The 27,241-nt window shown below is 45.1% G+C and overlaps 2 protein-coding genes across 5 annotated transcripts in view; both read right to left on the reverse strand.

Annotated features, from left to right (window-relative positions):
• Window positions 1–1,018: 1,018 nt before the first annotated feature.
• On the reverse strand, window positions 1,019–8,841 carry LOC121535920 (5-hydroxytryptamine receptor 4). Its single transcript, XM_041843136.2, has 2 exons — window positions 8,724–8,841; window positions 1,019–2,546 (listed from the first exon to the last, which is right to left on the reverse strand). Exon 2 carries the CDS (start codon window positions 2,530–2,532, stop codon window positions 1,438–1,440), a length of 1,095 nt encoding a protein of 364 aa, XP_041699070.2. The 5' UTR covers window positions 2,533–2,546; window positions 8,724–8,841; the 3' UTR covers window positions 1,019–1,437.
• A 13,862-nt stretch (window positions 8,842–22,703) lies between these two features.
• si:dkey-37g12.1 (atrial natriuretic peptide receptor 1) overlaps window positions 22,704–27,241 on the reverse strand; it is a 29,591-nt gene continuing 25,053 nt past the window's right edge. For 2 of the 4 annotated variants that reach the window (XM_041843219.2, XM_045206949.1), the window contains 5 exons: window positions 25,833–25,901; window positions 24,959–25,133; window positions 24,612–24,710; window positions 24,010–24,101; window positions 22,704–23,256 (listed from right to left, as the gene is read on the reverse strand). In XM_041843219.2, coding sequence (XP_041699153.2) covers window positions 23,209–23,256; window positions 24,010–24,101; window positions 24,612–24,710; window positions 24,959–25,133; window positions 25,833–25,901 — 483 coding nt within the window. In that variant the 3' untranslated portion in view covers window positions 22,704–23,208. Of the gene's footprint in view, window positions 23,257–24,009; window positions 24,102–24,611; window positions 24,711–24,958; window positions 25,134–25,832; window positions 25,902–26,347; window positions 26,422–27,241 lie in introns of those variants that run through there. The other 2 variants (XM_041843220.2, XR_005994813.2) reach the window with 2 other exon arrangements.

Here is a 27,241-nt window from a genome sequence, read left to right on the forward strand (position 1 = left end):
AATCTGGCGGGTTAATGCCGCCAGATGGCGATGTTTCAAAAAGGCCTAGCTTGTGCATCACTATCACTAGCTATCACTTGCTAAAAGGTCAAAAAAACGTCTAGGTGGCTAACTTAATTATTCTTACATAAAAAGCATTGGATTGGTGTAAACATGTACCAGAAAGTTTCCTTCCACCATATTTTTTGCACCAGTCTCGGCGCTATTCCTTTCAAATCCTAGTCCCATTAAGATGAATCCCAAATGCACGAAGAGTCTGGTGGACCAACATGTCAAATTTGACCTTCGTTAGCCAATATAGAAAGACCGGGAGAAGGTTACATTGAGATTGACTTTTAAACTTAACCTAACCTTAGCTGTCAAGAACCCAAGGACATACAGCCATAGGGTTCTTGTTTGAACAATTGACCACTGTGCCGACGCTGTTCCTACAACTTAATAATCACTGCGTTCAATACAGAAACCTCAGAAATTCTACTTTCATATCACCCCAACACTATTTTAGAAATACAAAAGATACACTTACTGTGTGTCGTTTTAACACAGATTCTCACTGAGTTTTTTTTAGTTGCACTTCCTGAGCTAATGGAAACTTGGGAGGGAACAAAAAAAACTGTTGGCTCAACGCTGTGATGCACAAAAAAAAAACTGTGGAAATCTGTGGTAAAACTGTAAGTGTATCTTTTTAATTTGTAAAGTTATTTTGGATGATAATCAAGTTGAGTGTTCAAGGTTTCTAAAACCGTATTGCAATCAAGGGTCAATTGTTTCTAGATAGAGCATTTCACACTTAAACAAATCACCTCAGCTAACTGAAATTAAACTGAATTCTAAATAAAATTGAAAAACTAATAGAAATAAAAAATTAACATAAAAACACAAAACTATAATAACCTTGGTTGTGTACATCATTATACCCCATACGTTAATGATGACGTCAATCATCATAGAAAACACAATCGAGCGACCAATTCAGACAAGCAGACATTACTATTTATTTTGGATCGCTGAGGTTTTTAGAAATGCAAGGGAAGAACCAGACATTATATTTATTTACAAAGTTAGGACAACATTTGCTGAAGAGTAATCACTTCTTTCTTTTTTTAAACATATTTTCTTTCTCTCTTTTTTTCTGTATAACGGCTACCAAAACACAATGTTTATTTGCACCCTGTCATTTGAGGGTTTTGCACTTCAAAAATGAAGAGATTTTTTAAAATGTCAATGTTTTCATCAGTCAGCAGTTTAATCCTCTCTAATATAACAACAACAACTTCATCCCTTAAATTGTCCTCTACCTGTACACAATTAGCCGGTATTGAAGTATTTTAAAAGTCTCCAGTCTCCTACTGGTTGTCTGTGTGTCCCGTTGCCCTCTTTCCTAGCGTGTGATAGGTCGATGCCCGTCCAGGTGTGAAGTGTTGCAATTCTAGTCTCCTATTGGTTGACCTTGCGTTCGTTGCCCTCTTTTGATAAGTCCATACCCGGTGAGGAGCTCGACAGACATATCCGACATCCCATAATCATCATAAACGCCCTACGGAAGGATCTGTTGAAGAACCCGTACAAGAACGGGTTAAGCGACGAGTTGACATACCCCAGCCACAGGAAAAACTCCCACACCTCCACCGCTGTGCTGTAGTCGATGAAGGGATCCACGATGTTGACGGTGAAGAAGGGAAGCCAGAAGATGAGAAAGACCCCCATGATGATCCCCAGGGTCTTAGCTGCCTTCCTCTCCCTCCTCATGGCATTGCGGTGCCTCTGCTTCTTGCTGGAGTCCTTGCCCACTCCGGCCGAAAACTGGCTCTCCATGGCGCTGATCTGCATGGCCTGCCGCTTGGCCGCCTTGTAGATCTTCCAGTAGGCCGCCAGCATGACGCCCATTGGCAGGTAGAAGGCCACCAAGGAGGCCATGACGGCATAGAAGCGGTTGACCAGGAAGACGCAGGCGTCCTCGGGCGGCATGGGCACCACGTCCACCCCGGCCTTGTGGAGGCCCAGCATGATGGGGCCGAAGGAGATGAGCAACGGGATGGCCCAACAGACCACGATCAGGAAGGCTACCCGGCCCTGGGACATTTTCAGGTGGTAGACCAAGGGGTTACACACGGCGTAGTAGCGGTCAAAGGCGATGCAGCTGAGGTGGAAGATGGATGCGGTGCACAGCATGACGTCCAGGCTGGAGTGGACCCGGCAGAAGAGGGCGCCGAAGAGCCAGCAGCCCTCCACGGTGCGCACCATGCTGTAGGGCATGACCACCAACCCCACCAGGCAATCGGCCACCGCCAAGGACATGACGAACGAGTTGGTGGGTGACTGCAGCTGCTTGTAGTAAGCGATTGCCAGGACCACCAGGAAGTTGCCCACCACCGTGCACACGATGCCCGTCGTAAAGAAGGCGTACAGGATCACCCGGGATGCCTGGTGCCTCGACGACGTAGCGCAGAAGTCCTCCAGGTCGCCATGGAGAGAAGAAAGGTTGGCATCACCATCCAGATCCTCTGGCCAGCCCAAGCTGGTATTATCCATGGCTTGGTCTTGATCTGTCAAAATACACACAACAACCATGATGTTAATGAATTAATGAACGTTTTGGCATGATTTAGTAGTAGGGAGAAACATTTCCAAAACAGTGCCCTGGCTACCCCGGTGTGAACAGCATGAAGCAAACCCATACACCTGTGCAGATACTGTGTGTGACTGTGAGAGCGAAGTCTTGCATCTCACTAATCTTCATATCTGTGGTGCTTCTCATGGCAAAGTTATTTTATTGAGTCTACCTTTAAGTTTCTCATAAATCATTTGCACCTATTTAAGTCTTTTAAATAAGATGACTTCATCATTGGCAGTGTACAAGATAAAAAACGTTTTTTTTGCCATCACACAACAGTACACTTAAACTGGAATGACACTCTCAGTAACGGTTGCACAAAAATAACTGTGTGCAAACCACGCCCACAAATATTCTAAAGAGTGCCCGCCTCTAGCTGGGCTTGGTGTGGGCTAGCCCATGCTGGGCTTGGTGTGGGCTGGCCTGTGTTGGGCTGGTGTGGGCTAGCTGGTGTGGGCTATCCCATGTTGGGCTGATGTGGTATTGGCGTGGGCTAGCCTGTGTTGGGCAGGTGTAGGCTAGCCCGTTTTGGGCTGATGTGGGATTGCTGTGGGCTAGCTCGTGCTGGGCTGGTGTGGGCTTGGTGTGGGCTAGCCCGTGCTCACCTTGCCCACCGAATACCCACATCGGGCCAATTGGGTCTTGTTTGCTGGGATGATGCCTGTGTGGGGCTCGGAGGCGGCCATTTTGTAAAACGGTCAAGCACAATGCAAAAGAAAGCTCCCTTTTTCCCAGTGGAACCTTCAAGAATATTCCCTTGTGGATACAGCTGTCATCAGTTCTGTTGGAGTGGAACTGTCCATCAGGAAACATAATCACACACTGTGACAGATAGACAGGCATACCATTTTACACCTTTCAACTGAACCCTTTGGGGACCTATTTAACTGTGGCACAAAGCAGTTTTCTCCTTTCTCTCCTAAACGTAACTGATGTTTGCAGGGTGTTCTGGGGATTTCCTATCTGGCAGGTTGGTAGAGTAGGTTGTTAGTGGTCAGGTATGGTGTCCATATTAGGATAGCATCTGTCCACAAGCTGTCCTAATATGTACACTATACTCCTAAGAAGCGCACGTTAGCAACAACCGTCCCGGGACACCGATCCTGTAAAGGTTAGCCCTGCTTTGCTGTTGCAGTGATCATGTCTAATCTGTTAGACATTATCATACACAATGAACATAATATTACTCAGACGGGTGTTTGCTACGCAACTCATCGAGTGACTGTGGTATGAAAGCAGCAGCTGGAGGTGTTCATTGTTTGGGGGACTAAAGCAGAGGAAGCATAGAGAAACGGTTTTAGTTCAGTAAGAATGGCTTTTTAATTAACACCAAAGGGACTTTAGTGCTGTAGTGAGGGGAGAGGGGAGGGGGCCGAGTGAAGCAATATGCCCTGCTCCTGTCAGTCATACTGATATGTCAAAACAAAGGCCTTCATCATCATCATCATCATCATCTTTATCACTGTCACGATCCTTGTGAATATTGTTGCCACTACTACCATCATCATCATCATCATCATCATCATCATCCTTATAATCATCATCAACAACACTGTCTTTCCTATTCTGGTCATCTTAGTCATCATCGTTGTCATCATTTTCATGAGCAGAATTCACGCTTTTACGAAATAGCAGGAAGGAACACCATTCCTCTCATCTTATGACAGTTGACCTGATTCTATCAGATAGTTCTCACCTTTCCTTATGTATACTTAAACCCATACTGCATTTGTAAATCAAGCAACTCCACATAACCTACTTATATTGGCTCAGCAATGAGACAGAATCTAAACAAAGTTCTCGAACTGACACAGAGAATATCTCGTCTCAAATGTCACCATATTCCCTATACAGTGAGGGAAAAAAGTATTTGATCCCCTGCTGATTTTGTACGTTTGCCCACTGACAAAGAAATGATCAGTCTATAATTTTAATGGTAGGTTTATTTGAACAGTGAGAGACAGAATAACAACAAAAAAATCCAGAAAAGCGCATGTCAAAAATGTTATAAATTGATTTGCATTTTAATGAGGGAAATAAGTATTTGACCCCTCTCAATCAAAAAGATTTCTGGCTCCCAGGTGTCTTTTATACAGGTAACGAGCTGAGATTAAGAGCACACTCTTAAAGGGAGTGCTCCTAATCTCAGTTTGTTACCTGTATAAAAGACACCTGTCCACAGAAGCAATCAATCAATCAGATTCCAAACTCTCCGCCATGTCCAAGACCAAAGAGCTCTCCAAGGATGTCAGGGACAAGATTGTAGACCTACACAAGGCTGGAATGGGCTACAAGACCATCGCCATGCAGCTTGGTGAGAAGGTGACAACAGTTGGTGCGATTATTCGCAAATGGAAGAAACACAAAAGACCTGTCAATCTCCCTCGGCCTGGGGCTCCACGCAAGATTGGAGGAGGAGGAATGCTGCCTATGACCCCAAGAACACCATCCCCACCGTCAAACATGGAGGTGGAAACATTATGCTTTGGGGGTGTTTTTCTGCTAAGGGGACAGGACAACTTCACTGCATCAAAGGGACGATGGACAGGGCCATGTACCGTCAAATCTTGGGTGAGAACCTCCTTCCCTCAGCCAGGGCATTGAAAATGGGTCGTGGATGGGTATTCCAGCATGACAATGACCCAAAACACACGGCCAAGGCAACAAAGGAGTGGCTCAAGAAGAAGCACATTAAGGTCCTGGAGTGGCCTAGCCAGTCTCCAGACCTTAATCCCATAGAACATCTGTTGAGGGAGCTGAAGTTTCGAGTTGCCAAACGTCAGCCTCGAAACCTTAATGACTTGGAGAAGATCTGCAAAGAGGAGTGGGACAAAATCCCTCCTGAGATGTGTGCAAACCTGGTGGCCAACTACAAGAAACGTCTGACCTCTGTGATTGCCAACAAGGGTTTTGCCACCAAATACTAATTCATGTTTTGCAGAGGGGTCAAATACTTATTTCCCTCATTAAAATGCAAATCAATTTATAACATTTTTGACATGCGTTTTTCTGGATTTTTTTGTTGTTATTCTGTCTCTCACTGTTCAAATAAACCTACCATTAAAATTATAGACTGATCATTCTAGTTTTACCCTCTTATTCCAGAAGTGTTAGCGCTTGAAGTGCAGTTACAGTCACAATTCAAAAACCACACCAAGCCCTGAGCAATCCATCTCCACTAAACTCTATATGTTGGCTCTTTCCAGTGCATGATGGATTTTGGGAGTTTTGGACATTGGTTCAAAGGATCAATGGTCACGATGGATCTCGGTTGATGTGATTACAGAAATATGTTATGTTCTCCCAACTTCACAGACAGACAGACTCCACACAGTAGACCCCCCCACACACACACACACACACACCACCCGCGTCACCACCCACCCCACACACCACCCCTCATACAAACACCTTCAACACACAGTATGAGTACAAGCTAAAATAATAACTCTACCCAGTGCACATAGTGTTGCTTTTTGCTTCTGGTCTTCTAAGAACGGGGGCGTTTGAACAGACACAGACAGACAAACAGACAGTACGTCCTGTTCCTAATGAGAACACCGCACCCACTACTGAGTGGTCAAGAGGGGAGGTCAGAAGATCAGAACACATCAGAACAGAACAGGAGCCGGGAATGTGTGTGTGTGTGTGTGTGTGTGTGTGTGTGTGTGTGTGTGTGTGTGTTTGTGTGTGTGTGTGTGTATGTGTGTGTTTGTGTTTGTGTTTGTGTGTGTCTGTCTGTGAGGTTGGAAAAACGTGTGCGAGCGAAAGAGAGAGAGAGAGAGAGCCTGCCTGTCTTCCTCAACAGGATCTCATAGTTTCAATGTATTATGGATGAACATCTATTTTTGATGCATTCATTTTGCGTAGTTACAGGGTTAAAACAGAAACTGCCCTATGTACATAGAGTCATTGAACACTGGTCAATTTAATAATGTTTACATACTGTTTTACACACTTTATATCTATATACTGTATTCTAGTCATGGCTCATCCTATATAACTACTGCTGTACACACCTTTTCTGTTAATATACTGTCCATCCTGTCTATACACACCATTATATACATATATACATATATATATATATATATATATATATATATATATATATATTTAAAAAAATACGCACTTTGATTACTTTCTTTGTTCTTTTTTTTGTGATTATGTATTTCGTTTTGAATTTTTGTAATTTTAATACTGAACTGTTGGAGAGAGAAACACAAGTATTTCACTGTACTTGTGATAACATCTGAAAATCTGTGTACGCAACCAATAAACTTTGATTTGATTTAATTTTAAACAACTCAAAGGGTTAAGTTTAGGTATTATTTCTGAGTGGTTAAGGTTAGGGCTATGGTTTGGGGAAGGATTAAAACAAAATAACTAAAAACGAGGTGCTATTACCATCAAGTATCGTCAAGTATTCTTGCGACTTGCTAGAGCATTGTGAACTGCGGTGGTATAGTGTTCTAAGCAGCGCGCTTCGGCTCCGAGCATCACGAGTTGGCGCCCAGTGCTGGGCAATCGTTTTTCTTTTTTTGTGAGTGCCGAGGAAGGCATATACCGACGTTCTCAGGACCTTTTCAGACTCCGAAATCGCTGTCTATTTGTAGTGATCAGGCTGATCTTCCTGTCTGTCTAGTGTTGTGTCCATATATCTGCATCATTTGAGAAACACTGCAGAGAGGATTTGATGCAACGTTGCTAACAACCACCAACATTAAACATTTACTTCCCATGATCAGAGGAGTGCAACACTCAGTTAGTCTATAAACTATAAAACCCATAATAGCCTGAAGCTCATAACAATCCATTGGAGTGGACAGCACATAGCTCCCCACTCTAATCCCTCCGGGATGAGAAGCCAATTTTGAACGTCCTCTATTTGACACTGATCGTTTCCTGTTCATCCCTTTTAATCTATCCACACATTCAAAAGCAGAGGGATTGTATGTTGGGGTCGTCCATTAGGGTACAGTGTTTCAAAACATTGTGCAACAGAATAAATAAAAACGTATCTCCCCATTTCAGCCCGGTTTCTTCCGTTTTGTGCCTTGTGAATAAGACCTTGGAGTGGAGTTAGCCTTTTATTGCACTTATAATATATAATATAATATGCCATTTAGCAGACGCTTTTATCCAAAGCGACTTACAGTCATGCGTGCATACTGTAAGTCATGTTATTTTTGTACAAGCTCTCCTACTGCATTTTCCAAAGTAAGCAGATTAGGGGAGTCAATCTTAAGGATTTGCTCCACCAGTAGACTTGCCAAGTATGTTTTGAGTTCACTTTCTAATAATGATTTTGAATTGGGAGTGAGGGGTTGTTCCAAATCGTCTAGCAGTATATGTATCATTACTGTACTGTAAATGCACAATTTATTATTTTGATAGTATCACCTGATATCACCACCTTTCTGTCAGAAGGGTAGTATGTGGGTTTAGTAATAATTGAAAATGATTTATTCAAATGTATCATAATTTGACTCATGGCCGGTTTATATGGTTTTATTACATTCAGTGCTGACAGATTTATCGCAGATGAAAAATGCTAGATGTTCACCAGGAGTCAATTCACTTACAGTGAAATGTATGGCTGTGGATTGTGTAATTCATTGTGGAAATGTGAAAACTAATATTGATATAAACTGGGACTGGACTAAATGTACAATATAGAAAATAATATTGTCAAAGGGTGCACTGCTCAAAAACTGCATGTTATGCCACAGTGAGAAAAAGACAGTGAACTTAAGCAAGACAATGGCAAAGCACACATAACACATAACATGTCTAACCAATGTGATATGGTTTAACCAATGTGAAAAATAGTTTTAAAAAGAGCTAGTGATTGTGTTATCAAATATGTAAAAAATATGTAAACTGTAACTTTGCGTATTCATCCAAATGTATATGAATTTGCCAGATTTAACCAGTCGGCTCGTTTTCATCTGCAGTCATAATGGAGTTAATGGAGTCAATAGAGATGAATTCCAATTAATCAAATTCTTGATTTGAATACATTTGATCTACAAAAGAATGCCTGGCACAAACACCTTTTAGAAAAGAGGAAAAGCGTGAAAGCACGGTAAGGAACGATAGTACTCACCTGTGAGTGAGATGGCTGGTCGTCCGTCCTCATTTCTCCATACTGCACATTACAGGACAACAGGTGTCTGGTTCCTTTCTTATCTGTTTGAGATGATGAAGGGATGAGGAGATGCAGAGGAGTGTATCTCTCTAATGAAAGGCGTGAAGCGCTAATCAGGGTAAACTAAGACAGTCCCCTGTCATCATACACAGAAGGGTGGATGGTTAACAAAAGGGAGGTGGGCGGGGGGAAACGCAACGTTGGGCATTGTGATGATAATCCTGACATTTGTCTCTCACTTTCATCCCTTTGTTAAAGACAACTTCGCTACAGCCCTGATTCTTTCACCCCGATTCTACCAGATGAGGCAAGTCTGCCACGTTACAAGAGGATGGGAACGACTTACATAGACTATATTAGCCCACAGAGCTAAAGACTAGGCTTTAGCTCTGGGAGCCAACACAAGTCATCAGGTCTCAGGCAAGGTTACTCTTCACTTGAGCGTGGTTCCTAACCACCTCTGTTACATGAGCATAAGTGCACAGTGGGTGACTACCTGAGTATCTGATAGGTACCTACCATCCCTGCTGTCCTCCCACCACTAGACAAGGGCTGCGTTCCAAATGGCACACTATTACCTATATCGTGCACTACCTTTGACTAGGTCCCGGGTCAAAAGCAGTGCACTATTTAGGGAATAGGGTGCCATTGGTACGCAGCCTGGCTCTCACGCTCTTCTTTCATCTCCCCAGTAATGCATTAAAGTGGAGCCAATTTCCCCACCCCTATTCTACATACCTGGGTTCTCTATCTCAGCCAGGGACGGAGTACGCTTTCTGTGTGGCATGGCGGATGTATTTTAATTAATTAACCATGCTGGGAGTTTTTAATTAAGCAGGGATAAAAGGCCTCTTTGGCTTGCCCGACTAGTGTTCTTTCAAACCAGTCATTCATATGTGTAATGTGAGTGTTTCCCTCTGCAGCGGAGAGGAGAGGAAAGGTGAGGAAGAGAGGAGCGACAGTCGGCGGGCACATCTGTTGCTTTTGAAAAGGGAGGACGTGGTTGGATTCTTGGGCGATAGGCGATTTGTTATGTTCACTCAAGGGGGTTTAATTGGCCTGGCTGTTTAATTGAGAATATGATCACGCATATTATTATAGGAAGAGGCAGCATGAGGGTTATGGTGGGGCAGAATATGTTTTGATGTTGTCAATGTGCAACTGATGTAACAGAGGCGAGTCGGTGGAGTGAACCATGCTCAAGTAACCTTACCTTACCTTGCTTTGGTTAAAAGGCTTATATGCTCTACTGGTGCGCAGGAGACCTGGGTTCAAATCTTGGTCACTTGTAATGATGTAACTGCATGAAATCATGCTATAAAGCTGATTATTTTTGTCCCTCAAGATAGGGCCTTTCTCACAACAATAGCATCAAATTGTCCCAGAAAAACCAATTAAGGCCAATCACAAAAACCTCTCAACCCTCTCATCCCCAAAAAACTGCCACAAAATGACCTCCAATTGTTAAAGGGCCATCAGTTGTCTGCCACAAGAGATTGATGGATTACAGTGGAGCCGGATGGCTCGCTCCAGACCTGGGATCAAATAGTATCTGTTTTCTTCCAAACACTTTGAGCATTTGATTGAAACTGCCTAGAGTGCAGGATGGGAAAGGACTTTGCACTTTTGGAACTATTCCAAAAGTGCTCAATCAAACTCTCATAGAGCTGTTTGAAAGAAAACAATTACGACTTAAACCCAGGTCTAATTGGCTTTGACTGTTACTCGGGGAAGGGCCAGGGCACCGTGACCCAGAAGGCACCACTCTCACAACCCAGCCCCCTAATGACCACTTCAAAACTCCTCCTGGTTGCCTGGCAGCAAGCCAAGCCAAACAGTTAGAGACCCAGACCAGAGCTGGGTTCAAATACTACTTTAAACCATTTCAAATGGTTTAGCTGGGCTTGATGTAGCTTGCCTGGTGCAATAGAATAGTCACAAAAGTGAAAACCCCCGCCAATCTGGCACACCCATGTCTGCCTCAGACTTCCCTCCCCCCCTTTCCTCTTTTTTCGTAACTCATTTAGATGTTTTTTTAAATTCTTTTTTATTAAGAACTGGCAGTAAGAGACAGGGTGTAATGTAATGAAACAGCACCGATGAAAAGAGTGAAGTCACCGTTTAAACATCCTCATCATCATCAACGTCTTTCATTGAAACCAAGCTTCCATTTAGGGGATTAAAAACCCTCTAGCCAATGGAAACGCATTGAATAATAGATTCACTACATGGAACAACAGATAATCCCCCCCAAAAATCTAAAGGAATTTTATTCAGAAGTTTGTCCTATATCTGAGAGATATAAGAAAGATCAGGAAACTACACTGCTCAAAAAAATAAAGGGAACACTTAAACAACACATCCTAGATCTGAATGAATGAAATAATCTTATTAAATACTTTTTTCTTTACATAGTTGAATGTGCTGAGAACAAAATCACACAAAAATTATCAATGGAAATCTAATTTATCAACCAATGGAGGTCTGGATTTGGAGTCACCCTCAAAATTAAAGTGGAAAACCACACTACAGGCTGATCCAACTTTGATGTAATGTCCTTATAACAAGTCAAAATGAGGCTCAGTAGTGTGTGTGGCCTCCACGTGCCTGTATGACCTCCCTACAACGCCTGGGCATGCTCCTGATGAGGTGGCGGATGGTCTCCTGAGGGATCTCCTCCCAGACCTGGACTAAAGCAGCCGCCAACTCCTGGACAGTCTGTGGTGCAACGTGGCGTTGGTGGATGGAGCGAGACAAGATGTCCCAGATGTGCTCAATTGGATTCAGATCTGGGGAACGGGCGGGCCAGTCCATAGCATCAATGCCTTCCTCTTGCAGGAACTGCTGACACACTCCAGCCACATGAGGTCTAGCATTGTCTTGCATTAGGAGGAACCCAGGGCCAACCGCACCAGCATATGGTCTCACAAGGGGTCTGAGGATCTCATCTCGGTACCTAATGGCAGTCAGGCTACCTCTGGCGAGCACATGGAGGGCTGTGCGGGCCCCCAAAGAAAACCTTCTTGCCACAGCTCGCATTGAAGTGCCATCCTGGATGAGCTGCACTACCTGAGCCACTTGTGTGGGTTGTAGACTCCGTCTCATGCTACCACTAGAGTGAAAGCACAGCCAGCATTCAAAAGTGACCAAAACATCAGCCAGGAAGCATAGGAACTGAGAAGTGGTCTGTGTTCACAACCTGCAGAACGACTTCTTTATTTGGGGTGTCTTGCTAATTGCCTATAATTTCCACCTGTTGTCTATTCCATTTGCACAACAGCATGTGCAATTTATTGTCAATCAGTGTTGCTTCCTAAGTGGACAGTTTGATTTCACAGAAGTGTGATTGACTTGGAGTTACATTGTGTTGTTTAAGTGTTCCCTTTATTTTTTTGAGCAGTGTATATTTATATATATATATTTTTACATGTATTTATCCCCTTATTTTAGGCACTAAACTATCTCCATGCATACTTCCATTCATTTTTTAAACTGGTATCAGGACATTCAGACGAGTCTTGTGAGGGTTGTGGGCGTCCTAGAGCTAAACGGAGAACACCATCGTGTTCATTAGAATCTCAGCTGTCCACAGAGGCGTCATGTTAGTGTGTAGCCATTTGGACGCTACAGACAGAAGTTGGCAGAAGAGGTTGTACCGACTTCAGACGAGTCTTGTGAAGCTTGTGGGCATCCTAAAGCAAAACGGAGAATGCCATCCTGTTCATGAGAGTATTGTGGTCAGTACTTTGTAGGCCAAACCGTTCAGACGCTACAGACGTTTTTGTGAGAAGACCGATTTTCAGGATGTCTCATGGTCTGACAAACACGCTCTAGCTCTGCCACCTTTCACCACAGATGTGGAAGGGCGATATCGGCGGATGTGGAGAATTGAGACACAGCCCATGCAAAAACTGATATCTTAAACAGAGAGATTTTGATAGGGATTGTTTTATTATGTTAATTAGATTTCCGCGGGGGCTTGGAAATTGTAGGCTAAGTTAACAGGCTAAACTGTGGCCTATCTGTTGTCTTAATGGTCCTAGGAAAACCCCATGAAAAAGCTTTTTCAGTACAGTATTATACACTGCTCAAAAAAATAAAGGGAACACTTAAACAACACTGTCACGGTTAACTAAGCCAGAACCCAGAAGCAGACCAGGACACGGTACGTGAGACAAAGGTGAGTGTTTATTTATAGAGTCCGAGTGAAGCTGAATAATCCAGGGAACAGAGCGGGTGGCGTGGATGGGTTGTTGAGGGTGCAGTGGTTGGTCCGGTACTGGCTCGGCAGCCGCCGACCATCAGGCAGAGGTTGGGTGAAGGTTCCGGGTGAGAGACTGCAGACAGAACAAAACGGAGGTGAGTACACAGCAAATCAACAGGTGCAAAACAACAAAACTAACGCTAGAACTCAAGGGCTGATACGCTGACAAACATACTGTTCATGGCTAACGATCCGGCAGGAACTGGATGTTGGGCCAGAGCCTAAGAAGGGTGATGATCAGGACCAGGTGTGCAGATTGCTGATGGGATGCAGGTGCGGAAAACCAGAGCGCTCCCCGGAGCGTTCCCGAACCCTCGGGAAACTGGAGAATACGAGCAGGAACACTAGTCACCAGACAGGACCCGACTCAGACAGCCGGGATCGTCACAGTACCCCCCTCCGACGAACGCCACCGGGCGGACTTCCCGGAGCGCCAGGATGGAGGCGGTAGAAGTCACTGATGAGGTCTGCGTCTAGGACCTGTCGCCGCGGAATCCAACTCCTCTCTTCAGGGCCATACCCCTCCCAGTCCACGAGATACTGGAAACCCCGGCCCCGCCGTCTGGAATCCATGATGCGACGCACCGTGTAGGCAGGACCACCTCCGATCATCCGAGGAGGAGGAGGAGGAGGCGGAGGAGGCAACAGAGGACTGAGGAAGACAGGCTTGAGGCAGGAGACATGAAAGGTGGGATGGACTCTGAGCGTCCTCGGTAGTTTGAGTCGAACTGCCACTGGATTGATCACCTTCTCCACCACAAACGGACCAATGAACTTCGGCAACAACTTCCTAGACTCAGTCCGTAACGGAAGATCCCGTGTGGCCAACCAAACCCTATCTCCGATGGTATAGGTGGGAGCGGGAATCCGGCGACGATTCGCCTGGAGCTGATACCGGTCCGAAACTCTAAGGAGTGCCTTTCTGGCCCGATGCCAGGTCCGGTGGCAACGCCGAATATGGGCCTGCACAGAAGGCACTGAGAGCTCCTTCTCCTGAGAAGGAAACAGGGGAGGTTGATAGCCATACAGGCACTGGAAGGGAGACATCCCAGTGGCAGATGTAGGAAGAGTATTGTGGGCATACTCAACCCAAGGCAACTGAGAGGCCCAGGAGGTGGGGTTGGAAGAGACCAGACAGCGTAGCGTTGATTCCATCTTCTGGTTGGCTCTCTCCGCCTGACCATTGGATTGGGGGTGAAAACCAGATGTGAGACTGACCGTAGCTCCAATGGCCAAACAGAAGGACTTCCAGACAGCAGAGGTAAACTGAGGGCCACGGTCGGAAACGATATCACTGGGCAAACCGTGGACCCTGAAAACCTCCCTAACCAGGATCTCGGACGTCTCCGAGGCAGAGGGAAGCTTGGCAATAGGCACAAAGTGGGCGAACTTGCTGAATCTGTCCACGATAGTCAGAACGACCGTGTTCCCCTCAGAAGCGGGCAACCCCGTGACGAAGTCCAGGGCCAGATGCGACCATGGTCGCCGGGGAATAGGAAGGGGGTGAAGTAGTCCAGAGCTGGGCCGATTGGTACTCTTATTCTGCGCACACACTGGACAGGCAGCAACAAAACCCCGAGTATCCTCGGCCATGGCAGGCCACCAAAAAGCGTCTGCGAAGAAACGCCATAGTCCGAGCCACGCCAGGGTGACAAGCCATCTTGCTGGCGTGGGACCATTTGAGGACAGCAGGACGAACCGACTCAGGCACAAACAACCGACCGGGTGGACCGTTACCGGGACCGGGCTGAGTCCGAAGGGCCGCCAGCACCTCCTCCTCAATCTTCCACATAACTGCTCCCACGACGCAGTTCCGGGGGAGGATTGTCTCGGTCTTGGACCCACTCTCCTCCGTCTTGGAGAACATCCGGGACAAGGCGTCCGCCTTGCCGTTCTTAGATCCAGGTCGGAACGTCAGGGCAAACTTGAATCGTCCGAAAAACAACGCCCACCTGGCCTGGACGGGAGTTGAGACGTTTAGCCGATTGCACGTAAGCAAGATTCTTGTGGTCCGTCCAGACCATAAACGGTTGCTCCGCCCCCTCCAACCAGTGGCGCCACTCCTCCAAGGCAAGTTTCACCGCGAGAAGCTCCCGGTTACCCACATCGTAATTCCTCTCCGCAGGCGAAAGGCGACGAGAGTAGTAGGCGCAGGGATGGAGTTTACTGTCCGTGGAGCATCGCTGCGACAGGATGGCGCCAACTCCCACATCAGACGCGTCCACTTCAACGACGAACTGACGGGCCGTGTCCGGTTGAGAGAGAATCGGTGCGTTGGTGAATCGCCTCTTCAAATCCAGAAACGCTCGATCCGCCTCCGGATTCCACTTGAAGGTCCTGATGCTGGAAGTCAAGGCAGTTAACGGAGCGGCCACACGGCTGTAATCCCGGATGAATCTGCGGTAGAAATTCGCAAACCCCAAAAATCTCTGGAGCTGCAATCTCGTACCGGGCTGGGCCCATTCCAGAACCGCTCTAACCTTCTCCTGGTCCATCCTAATCTCTCCCCTGGAGATGATGTACCCGAGAAAGGATGTCGTGTGGGCGTGAAACTCGCACTTCTCGGCCTTCACAAACAGGCGATTCTCCAACAATCGCTGCAGAACCTGCCGGACATGCTGGACGTGGTCGGAAGGTTCCTTCGAGAAGATCAGAATGTCATCCAGGTAAACAAACACAAAGAGACCGATCATATCTCTCAGGACGCCGTTCACCATACTCTGGAATACCGCTGGAGCATTGGTCAGTCCAAACGGCATCACCTGATACTCGAAGTGACCCATCGGTGTATTGAAACCCGTCAACCACTCGTCCCCCTCTCTGATCCGGACCAGGTGATACACATTGCGTAGGTCTAGCTTGGTGAACACCGTAGCACCCTGTAAGGAGTCGAAGGCAGAACTCATCAAGGGCAGGGGATACTTGTTCTTGACCGTGATGTCATTCAACCCCCGATAATCAATACACGGTCGAAGAGAGCCATCCTTCTTACCCACAAAGAAGAATCCTGCCCCCAGGGGTGATGACGAGGGACGAACGAGACCAGCAGCTAGGGACTCCTTGATGTAGGTCTCCAACGCCTCACGTTCAGGTCGGGAGATACTGTATAACCTTCCCTTGGGGTAGACAGCTCCAGGGACCAGGTTGATGGCACAATCATATGGTCGGTGGGGAGGGAGTGACAGAGCCTTCTGCTTACTGAAAACTTCCCCAAATCGTGATATGTCTCGGGAACCAGGGACAAATCTGGGGGGTTTAGCCTCAATCACCTGACTGGGAACCGAATGGGGGCAGGCAGTCTTGAGACAGTTAGCATGACAATCAAGGCTCCAACTCGTTACCTTGCCCGTCACCCAATCGAACGTGGGATTGTGTTCCTTCAGCCAGGGGTATCCAAGGACCAGAGGAACATGGGAAGACGGCAGAATGAAGAATGAAATCATCTCAGAATGATTCCCCGACAACCGCATCTTAACCGGTTCAGTCCTCATCGTGATACGTGCCAGACTACTGCCGTTCAGAGTGGTAGCTTCAATGGCTTCCGGCAATTGCTCCTTGGAAAGCCCCAGCTGTTCCACCAACTCGGCATCTAGAAAGCTTCCATCGGCACCTGAATCGATAAAAGCGTTAATCGCTAAGCTCTGATTCCTGTTCATAAGGGTAGCCGGGAAACGGGGTCTGACAGAGGTATTGAGAGGTCGAAACTGGCTCGCTAAAAGTCCTCCCAACTTTAGCGAGCCGCGCAGTTTGACGACCCGACTGGATCCTGAGAAGCTGATCGGTTGGACGGGACCCATTGCTTCTCCCTCCTTCGCTCTCGGACTCGATTATCCACCCGAATAGACAAAGCTACCAAGCTGTCCAGGTCACTAGGCTCCGGATAGGAGATCAACTCATCCTTGAGCTGCTCCGACAGACCCTGGTAAAAGGCCGCTTGCAGAGAATCCTCGTTCCACCCACTCTCCACAGCCAACGTCTTGAACTCGATCACGAAGTCGGCCACGCTGCGAGTTCCTTGGCGAAGCGAAAACAGGCGCCTAGCTGCGTCCCTCCCTCGGACGGAATGGTCGAAGAGCTTCCTCATCTCGGCCGTGAACCCCTGGTATGAAGCCATGCAGGGATCCTGTCGTTCCCAAACGGCTGAAGCCCACTCCAGCGCTCGACCACGCAGCAACTCAATCACAAAGGCTATCCTAGCCTTGTCTGTGGCATAAGAGTAGGGCTGTAGATCGAACACTAGTCCACACTGCATAAGGAAGGAACGGCATCTTCCCAGCTCTCCCTCATACTTATCCGGCGTCGGAACCTTGGGCTCACGGATGGACACAGCTTCAGAAGCGGCAGGCGAGATGGGTGAAACCGGTAGTGGATCCTCCACCGGACACTTGCGTTGGTTCTGGACCTCCGTCAGACCGGTAGAAAGGTTCCGAACTGACAACGCGATCTCCTGTAGTACCGTGCTATGATGGCCCAACATCTTCTCCTGCTGGGTAATAGCATGGCGAACAGAGTCCAGGTCCGCTGGGTTCATTACTGGCCGGATCGTTCTGTCACGGTTAACTAAGCCAGAACCCAGAAGCAGACCAGGACACGGTACGTGAGACAAAGGTGAGTGTTTATTTATAGAGTCCGAGTGAAGCTGAATAATCCAGGGAACAGAGCGGGTGGCGTGGATGGGTTGTTGAGGGTGCAGTGGTTGGTCCGGTACTGGCTCGGCAGCCGCCGACCATCAGGCAGAGGTTGGGTGAAGGTTCCGGGTGAGAGACTGCAGACAGAACAAAACGGAGGTGAGTACACAGCAAATCAACAGGTGCAAAACAACAAAACTAACGCTAGAACTCAAGGGCTGATACGCTGACAAACATACTGTTCATGGCTAACGATCCGGCAGGAACTGGATGTTGGGCCAGAGCCTAAGAAGGGTGATGATCAGGACCAGGTGTGCAGATTGCTGATGGGATGCAGGTGCGGAAAACCAGAGCGCTCCCCGGAGCGTTCCCGAACCCTCGGGAAACTGGAGAATACGAGCAGGAACACTAGTCACCAGACAGGACCCGACTCAGACAGCCGGGATCGTCACAAACACAATGTAACTCCAAGTCAATCACACTTCTGTGAAATCAAACTGTCCACTTAGGAAGCAACACTGATTGACAATACATTTCACATGCTGTTGTGTAAATGGAAAAGACAACAGGTGGAAATTATAGGCAATTAGCAAGACACCCCCAATAAAGGACTGGTTTTGCAGGTGGTGACCACAGACCACTTCTCAGTTCCTATGCTTCCTGGCTGATGTTTTGGTCACTTTTGAATGCTGGCGGTGCTTTCACTCTAGTGGTAGCATGAGACGGAGTCTACAACCCACACAAATGGCTCAGGTAGTGCAGCTCATCCAGGATGGCACATCAATGCGAGCTGTGGCAAGAAGGTTTCCTGTGTCTGTCAGCGTAGTGTCCAGAGCATGGAGGCGCTACCAGGAGACAGGCCAGTACATCAGGAGACGTAGAGGAGGCCGTAGGAGGGCAACAACCCAGCAGCAGGACTGCTACCTCCGCCTTTGTGCAGGAGGAGCACTGCCAGAGCCCTGCAAAATGACCTCCAGCTGGCCACAAATGTGCATGTGTCTGCTCAAACGGTCAGAAACAGACTCCATGAGGGTGGTATGAGGGCCCGACGTCCACAGGTGGGGGTTGTGCTTACAGCCAAACACCGTGCAGGACGTTTGGCATTTGCCAGAGAACACCAAGATTGGCAAATTCGCCACTGGCGCCCTGTGCTCTTCACAGATGAAAGCAGGTTCACACTGAGCCCATGTGACAGACGTGACAGAGTCTGGAGACGCCGTGGAGAACGTTCTGCTGCCTGCAACATCCTCCAGCATGACCGGTTTGGCGGTGGGTCAGTCATGGTGTGGGGTGGCATTTCTTTGGGGGGCCGCACAGCCCTCCATGTGCTCGCCAGAGTTAGCCTGACTGCCATTAGGTACCGAGATGAGATCCTCAGACCCCTTGTGAGACCATATGCTGTTGCGGTTGGCCCTGGGTTCCTCCTAATGCAAGACAATGCTAGACCTCATGTGGCTGGAGTGTGTCAGCAGTTCCTGCAAGAGGAAGGCATTGATGCTATGGACTGGCCTGCCCGTTCCCCAGATCTGAATCCAATTGAGCACATCTGGGACATCATGTCTCGCTCCATCCACCAACGCCACGTTGCACCACAGACTGTCCAGGAGTTGGCGGATGCTTTAGTCCAGGTCTGGGAGGAGATCCCTCAGGAGACCATCCGCCACCTCATCAGGAGCATGCCCAGGCGTTGTAGGGAGGTCATACAGGCACGTGGAGGCCACACATACTACTGAACCTTATTTTGACTTGTTTTAATGACATTACATCAAAGTTGGATCAGCCTGTAGTGTGGTTTTCCACTTTAATTTTGAGGGTGACTCCAAATCCAGACCTCCATGATACATTTGATTTCCATAGATAATGTTTGAGTGATTTTGTGGTCAGCACATTCAACTATGTAAAGACAAAAGTATTTAATAAGATTATTTCATTCATTCAGATCTAGGATGTGTTATTTTAGTGTTCCCTTTATTTTTTTGAGCAGTGTAGAATAAGAAACTGACAAAATATAGGTATAATACAACAACAATAAAATTGCAAAGAAAAAGTCATTGCTTTTCTAAAGTGGAGCACTAAACCCATCTCAGCCCAGTGCATAATTATACTTCAATAGCCTATTTCACTGCTATTGCTATGGAGACCAATTTAATATTCATGAGTTTTTATATTAGGGATTAATTCATCCTCATCTGCGTTCCTTTAATGAAGTCGGGATGCTTTTAAATAGGCATTTGTGTGTATTAAAACGCACTGTTGTACTTTAAAGTATCTAAATCAATAATTTAATGATACTGAATTAAAAGGAAGTGCTGCATGCAGACTAAGCCGCAGTCGTTCCTCTGATACACTTCCATAATGTCCAATCATATAAAACATGACATATTTCCAAACCGCTAAAAGTCTTCCATGTACTTATTATTAATAGTTCTATTAGGGTTGTGTCCCGAATGGCACCCTATTCCCTACATAGTGCACTACTTTTGACCAGAACCCTATGGGTATGTAGGGAATAATGTGCCATTTCGGAAGGACACTAGATGTACTGTACTACCTGACACCTAATGCGTTTGAAATGTCAACTCCACAGACTAAAAACCTGTTTTGGTTCAAGGATAGCTAAACAACAATAGTCGGTGCAATAATGTTCCCTATTATAATACAACATACTGTATATATTTTGTAGAACACACATCAAAGAACACATAGTGGAGGGGGGGTAAATGTTTAATAAAGGGTAATGTTTATTAAAACATTTATCAAAAATATTGTATATAAATGTTTCATAAAGGTTTGAGACCTGACCAGACCAGACCACAACACTAGACGAACAGAGAAAGAAAACTGTCCAAGTGAGGCCACCTTTAAATGGTCACACTGAGGGTGAACGTAGTGCTTTAAGAAATACAAAGCCTGGCATTTTAGATCAATAAAAGAACCTTAGACTATGACACACTAGGACCACCTTTTCAATGGACAATCTTCAAGCATGCAGAGCAACCTTTAAAGCCATCCGTTATGAGTCAATTTTGTAAGGGTTTTAACCTTTATCTGTCTCTCTTTTGTCCCTCCTCCCTCACTGTACTTAGGACAGCGTTTCCCAAACTTGGTCCTCGAGACCCCAAGGGGTGCACGTTTTGGTTTTTTCTCTAACACTACACAGCTGATTCAAATAATCAAAGCTTGATTAATTAATGATCAGCTAGAGCAAAAACCAAAAGTTGCACACCTTGGGGTCCCCAGGATCGAGTTTGGGAAACACTGACTTAGGAGTTTAGTTGCATCAGTAGGACTATATCTGCGTTCCAAATGGCACTATATTCCCTATATAGTGCACTACTTTTGATTCCTTATACAGTGCTTACAATTTACAGGCTGAGTTAATAGGGTGCCATTTGGAAAGCAGCCCATTATAGGGAAGGCAATCACAGGAAGGAGGACCAGGAAGTAAAGGTTTACGAGTAATTTCCCCTTTAGAAATGGTCTATGGACGTCACGTAGCAGCTGGCATCATCTTAACTTGCCATAGTAATTAATGTAGCAAACGGCTGCTCTCCAAAATCCAAGCCAAATCTAGTGTAAAACTGAACGTTTCACAGTGCATGCCAATTCTAATTGTTGTTTTCCCAGTATGCATGCCCTAACTATTGGCAAGCTCAAAACCTCCTGGCTGATCTGTTTAAATTTCCCCTAGATCTTCTTTAAATTGACTCATTTTATTGTCAGTCACTCGTATCCTGGGAAATCATGAGTCTTGAAAGGTGATGCAAGGTCGGATGAAACCACGTTGACAGAAACCAAAATAACATGGGACAGGAACAAAGTACTTCATTTTGTTTTGCCGCATTGAAACCAGCAGCGAAGGCCAAGAGAGAAGAATGTTGCATAAAAAGAAGTTAATTTCAACAACTGTAATTTGAAACAACATTAAGATCCAATCTTCAAAGCCATTTCACGGCGATAATTAAAAGACTGCACTCTCCAGAGCTTTTAGTAATGGCCCTAATGGCCAAGCTGGTCCTAGGTGGGTACTTGAGACGAGTGTGTATGTGTGTGTGTGTGTGTGTGTGCTTTTGGTCAATGGCCTGAATGGCCTGCTATTGTCAAGTCTAATTTAGTCCTTCTAATGACTGATCTCTCCTAAACGATCTGCCACTGAGTCAAAACAATGATAAACAATGTTTGCCATTAAAATGTGCTGACATAGGCTGCACCCCTTTAGGAAGTGAACTAAGCTGAACTAGCTTATCTCTCTGGTACAGAGTGAAATTACCATTATCACTGCTCAATAAAAGTGTTCCATTAGTTGCGTAATCTATCCAAATTGGTTATAAACAAAGAAAGAAATGTTGTGAGAAATTACATTTACATTTACATTTTAGTCATTTAGCAGACGCTCTTATCCAGAGCGACTTACAGTTAGTGAATAAATATTTTTGTTATACTGGCCCCCCGTGGGAATCGAACCCACAACCCTGGCGTTGCAAACACCATGCTCTATCAACTGAGCTACATCCCTGCCGGCCATTCCCTCCCCTACCCTGGACGACACTGGGCCAATTGTGCGCCGCCCATGAGTCTCCCGGTCGTGGCCGGCGGCGACAGAGCCTGGATTCGAACCAGGATCTCTAGTGGCACAGTTAGCACTGCGATGCAGTGCCTTAGACCACTGCACCACTCAGGATAAATGTAGTGGATCACATAACATACCAGAAATTTTACACTCTACTAGAGTCTCACTGTCACGACTGTCGGTGAGATGCGGTAAAATAAGTCAGGCGCAGGATACAGAACTCTCGGACATGTACTTTAATCCGATAAGGATCCAAAAGAACACAGAAAATAACTCCACGCAGGGAGGAAATAACCCGCTCACTAAAATGACAACCGTGAAGGGAAAAACAATCACACACAATGTCCTGATGAGAGACAGGGGTAATATAAGGGAAACAATTAAACATAATGACGAACAGGTGTAAACAATACAGACAAAACTAAACAAACACCGATAACATCGAACGGCAGTAGCTAGTACTCCGGGGACGACGAACGCCGAAGCCTGCCCGAGCAAGGAGGAGGAGCAGCCTCGGCAGAATCCGTGACACTCACACATCAATCATTTGTGAAATAATTATTTAATATTTTTTTTAAATAAATGATCATGCAATGAGATATAAGATTTTAAAAACATAATACTGTATATATAAAATAATGTAGAAATATATAAAACCTCTAGTGAATAGAGTTGGCTCTTTAAAGGTGAACCAATAAATAAGAAGCCATACAAAAACATAAAGGTAGAGAAAATACTGTACAGTACACAACATCCAAGAATTGGAATGGTGATAGCTTTGATATTTTGATACTACATCCGTTTTCCAAAGAATAAGCATTTGCTCAGTGATCCTTGACATTGCACTCAAACTACAAATTGCATCAAAAAAATTATGAAAAGAAGTTACAGTACATACAAATATATTAGATTTTTTTATTTTTTATTTGCTCTTTACTTCTGAGACACAGACCAAATCAAATTACAGAAAACATAACATTTTCACTGGTCTTCTCCCAAAAGCCAGAATGTCCTCACAAGCCCCTTCCCCTGCAATAAAACAAAGAGAGGGAAAATGTCTAGAGTGGACAAACATAGAAATTGCCTTCAATATAAAAGCTGTCAAAAGCAGCCAAACGTATTTTTATCCCATGCCCCAGCTGTGGCCAGTCAACTAAACTGGCCGCTACTTTACAAGAATGTTGTAGACTTGGTATGCTTTCGTGTATCCTCCTTAATAGATACAAATGAGAGATGATAGGGTTCATTCAAAAAGCTTTAACCCATTTGTTTAATTTGGATTTCTCTTCTTCTCTATCTACAGAACGATCTGCCAAGTCCTAGCGGAATTGGTCTACTTGTATATGCTTTGTTAACCTGAACCAGTGCATATACCTAAAGCCATCTCACCAAGCTATATGGGAAACATATTAGTATCAGGTTATTACATCAGAGTTTTTAGAATTGTCTCCCCTCAGCTGTGATAGGACATTGCGACATCTGTAAGCCATTTTGGATAAAATGACCATTCACTTGGACACATCCCCAGGTTATATCACTAATGATATAAGATAAGGTATGATAAGATGTACTTTTCTGTCCATTAACTCACAGGAAATGTGTCTTTATGCTCACAAGTCACAACCTAAAAAGACAACCCATTAAAGTGTTTTTGAAACCATAATTTCATTTTGCTGATGTCAGAGATGGTAGTTTAGAGGTAGGCCTAAGTGCAGGATGTTGTGGGTGTGTAAGTGAAGAGTGGTCCTCTATGATATTTATGTGTGTAAAGAGCTCCTGTACCTTCATGTGGATGTCTCCTCTCAGATCACAGCGGAACGTCCTAAATGTGTCCAGGAGAGCTTTGGTGGAGCTGCTCACATGGATCTTCAATGCTGAAGAGGACAGTAAACACTATCACAAACACTGACGATGGCCTAACAGCCAACATGTTTGTTTTACTCTTGTTGCCTCTGAAATGAATAAATAGCATCAAATAACCACTCTCTTTTTGGAGTGCCGACCCTCTACACGGAATCGTATGTTTTGATTTTGGTTAACGCACCAATTCTGAATGCAGTGGTTTCAAGAACCTTTGAGAACAGTAGAGACATAATGAATACTGAAGAGAATGGTTGGTGCTAGTGGGAGTGCTACTTACTGTAGCTTACATTGTTTATTATCAGAGTATTAGGAAGGGTGCACTTTGGATGAAAGGCAATAAAAAAAATACAATTCCTTTTGGCAATAAAATAAAATATATATATTTCATTCGAGGCAGTGAAGGCACTCCAGCTTTAATGGCTAAAAGCCTTCATTTGTATGTGATTTGCATATTTCCATTGAAGACATTTCGAATGAAGGGAGACATTTTGAGAGTATAGAAAGTAGTGATGTGAGCTTACGTGAGCCATGTGACTCCATCCGTGAGGCAGTGTTAACTGTGTCTCCGAACAAACAGAACCGGGGCATCTTCAGTCCCACCACACCAGCCACACATGGACCTGAGAGACAGATTTTAAAGGCCAAAACAGGCCGTGTTGACGAACGGTTAAAAGCGGTTGGCCGTCCTATCGCCTCTGACCACAGAACATCAGCCGCCGTTTCCTGTTCATTTCCCAACGATTCTACATGATGAATTGCCACCGTTCATCAAAACCCAGCAGGCGATCTACTGCGGACGGCCGATGTTCGTTATAATGTTTCTTGTCCTTAAGACTACAGTTTATCTTAGTTAAGGATTGCTTTGTACCTGAGTGGAGTCCAATGCGGACTTTGAGTTGCTGCTGGGGCACGTGTGGACTGTTGTACTGTCTCATGCCCCGCACCACTGCCAGAGACATGCGGGCAATCTCCTTGGCATGGTCGTCCCCGTTCCTAATGGGCAGGCCAGATACCACCATGTATGCATCGCCAATGGTCTCCACCTGAAAAAGAGGATGGTACAGGTCATCCATTTTGTTGGTACAGTAGTCAATGTCGATCCCACTCAGATCAAGGAGATAAGATATTGTCACAAAATGCCAATTAGACTTCGGCGCTCTGGCTTACAAGGTAAAAAGGTAAAAACAGACATATAACATGCATACATCATTACACACATTGAACAGTACATTTCTAATCTATACATCACAGGAGGCTGCTGAGGGGAGAATGTCCGGAATGGAGCAATGGAATGGCATCAAACACATGGAAACCATGTGTTTGATGTATTTGATACCATTCCAGTATTCCGCTCCAGTCATTACTACGAGCCCGTTCTCCCCAATTAAGGAGCCACAAACCTCCTGTGCTATACAGGTAGATGTCTTTTTGCTAAAATTTCAACAATAGAAAATATTTAACGTTAATTGAATACAGTATCAATACAGTGTAATATAACAAGCAATACAGATGTAGGATCTTAATTTGAGCAAATGTGAATGAATATGTGGATTATAATTAATGGACATTTTTTGTAGGGATTGATACATTTTTCAATAGGGGAAATCAAGTCTGAAATTTCCAAGTGGAAATACAAACTTTAGACGACCTTTTAAAACTCAAATACACTACAAGTTTGCATTTTCTCAGCAACAAAAGAGTGATCAAATTAAAGATCCTACATCTGTAGATTGTTGGACTACCTTGTAAACATCGTGGTGGTCGATGATATTGTCAAAGTACGTGTACAGGTCATTCAGCACGTTCACCACCTAAAGGGAAAGAAACTTTCAGCATTGATGAATTTTTTGGTCTGATCACACATGCATGGACACAGATGTAGGATCTTAATTTGAGCCAGTTCGCTACAGCAGGAAAATAATCCCGCAGCAACAGGAAATGTTAATGATGCAAATTTGAAATGTTAAAGTGGAAATTACAAACTTCAGTATCCTTTTTAAACCTCTGATACACTACAAGTTTTACATTTCGTGCATTGCAGGGAAGTTCTTCTGCAACAGGGTGACCAAATTAAGATCCTATATACATACACACACACACACACACACACACACACACACACACAGTGGCATGTATTCATGGTTTCCAAGGGAAGCCAAGCTTCCTCAAATATTTGATTAAAAAAATATATATATATATATTTAGTCTCTCTGTGTTTTCATATTTTTCTGTCAATTTGCAAGTGGCTGAATCTCACCGGAGAAATCCTCCTAGCGAGGGAAACAGAGCCCCCTCTGTCTCAGTATGTGTGGCTCATGTATCTGATGCTGTCTGGAACAAAAGAGTATGAAATGTTGCCGCCGTAGCATTTGATCGATTGATGCCAGCAAGCATTTGGCCTCCCTTGATAAAAAAGTATACAATTATTAGCCAATCAGCGTTGAGCTGAGCTCAACTGTGGGATGTCCTGGCACAGCAAATCGCCCCCCAAGAGAGGTCAGTTTGGATTTGACTTCACAATAATCAAATCACATCCTAAGCTAAACATAATAATTGTCAGAAAAACTTGTCTGTTTCTGGTCTGCTTGTGTTGATGTCCTGCAGTAGCTAGCTTGCTAAATCGGCCTATTCCTAAGCCATTAATTGAGATGTGGATTTGGACTTGTGGTTTTGACTTCATTCTCTGTACAGGCCAATGATTATGACAGTGATTCTGATATAACCATAAATTCATATATTGTGACACTGGCCTGAGATGATTGAAGTTAAATATGTAGTCTAGTAGGCTCACGTTAACTAGCTAGTTAACTTTGCTGGTTGATTGTTGCACATGCAAGTAAGTTAGGCTAGCAAGCATATTTTCCCCCTCATCAATTTACACACAATACCCCAACAGGTTTTTAGAAATGTTTGCTAATTTATCATTTTTTTAAAAAAACAGGAAAAATCGTATTAACATACGTTTTCAGACCCTGGACCTTTGGCAGCGACTACAGTCTCGAGTCTTCTTGGGTATGACGCTACAAGCTTGGCACACCTGTATTTGGGGAGTTTCCCCCATTCTTCTCTGCGGATCCTCTTGCTGCACAGCTATTTTCAGGTCTCTCCAGAGATGTTTGATCAGGTTCAGGCTGGGCCACTCAAGGACATT

Source organism: Coregonus clupeaformis, chromosome 24, assembly GCF_020615455.1.
Source record: "Coregonus clupeaformis isolate EN_2021a chromosome 24, ASM2061545v1, whole genome shotgun sequence".
Classification (NCBI taxonomy): Eukaryota; Metazoa; Chordata; class Actinopteri; order Salmoniformes; family Salmonidae; genus Coregonus; species Coregonus clupeaformis.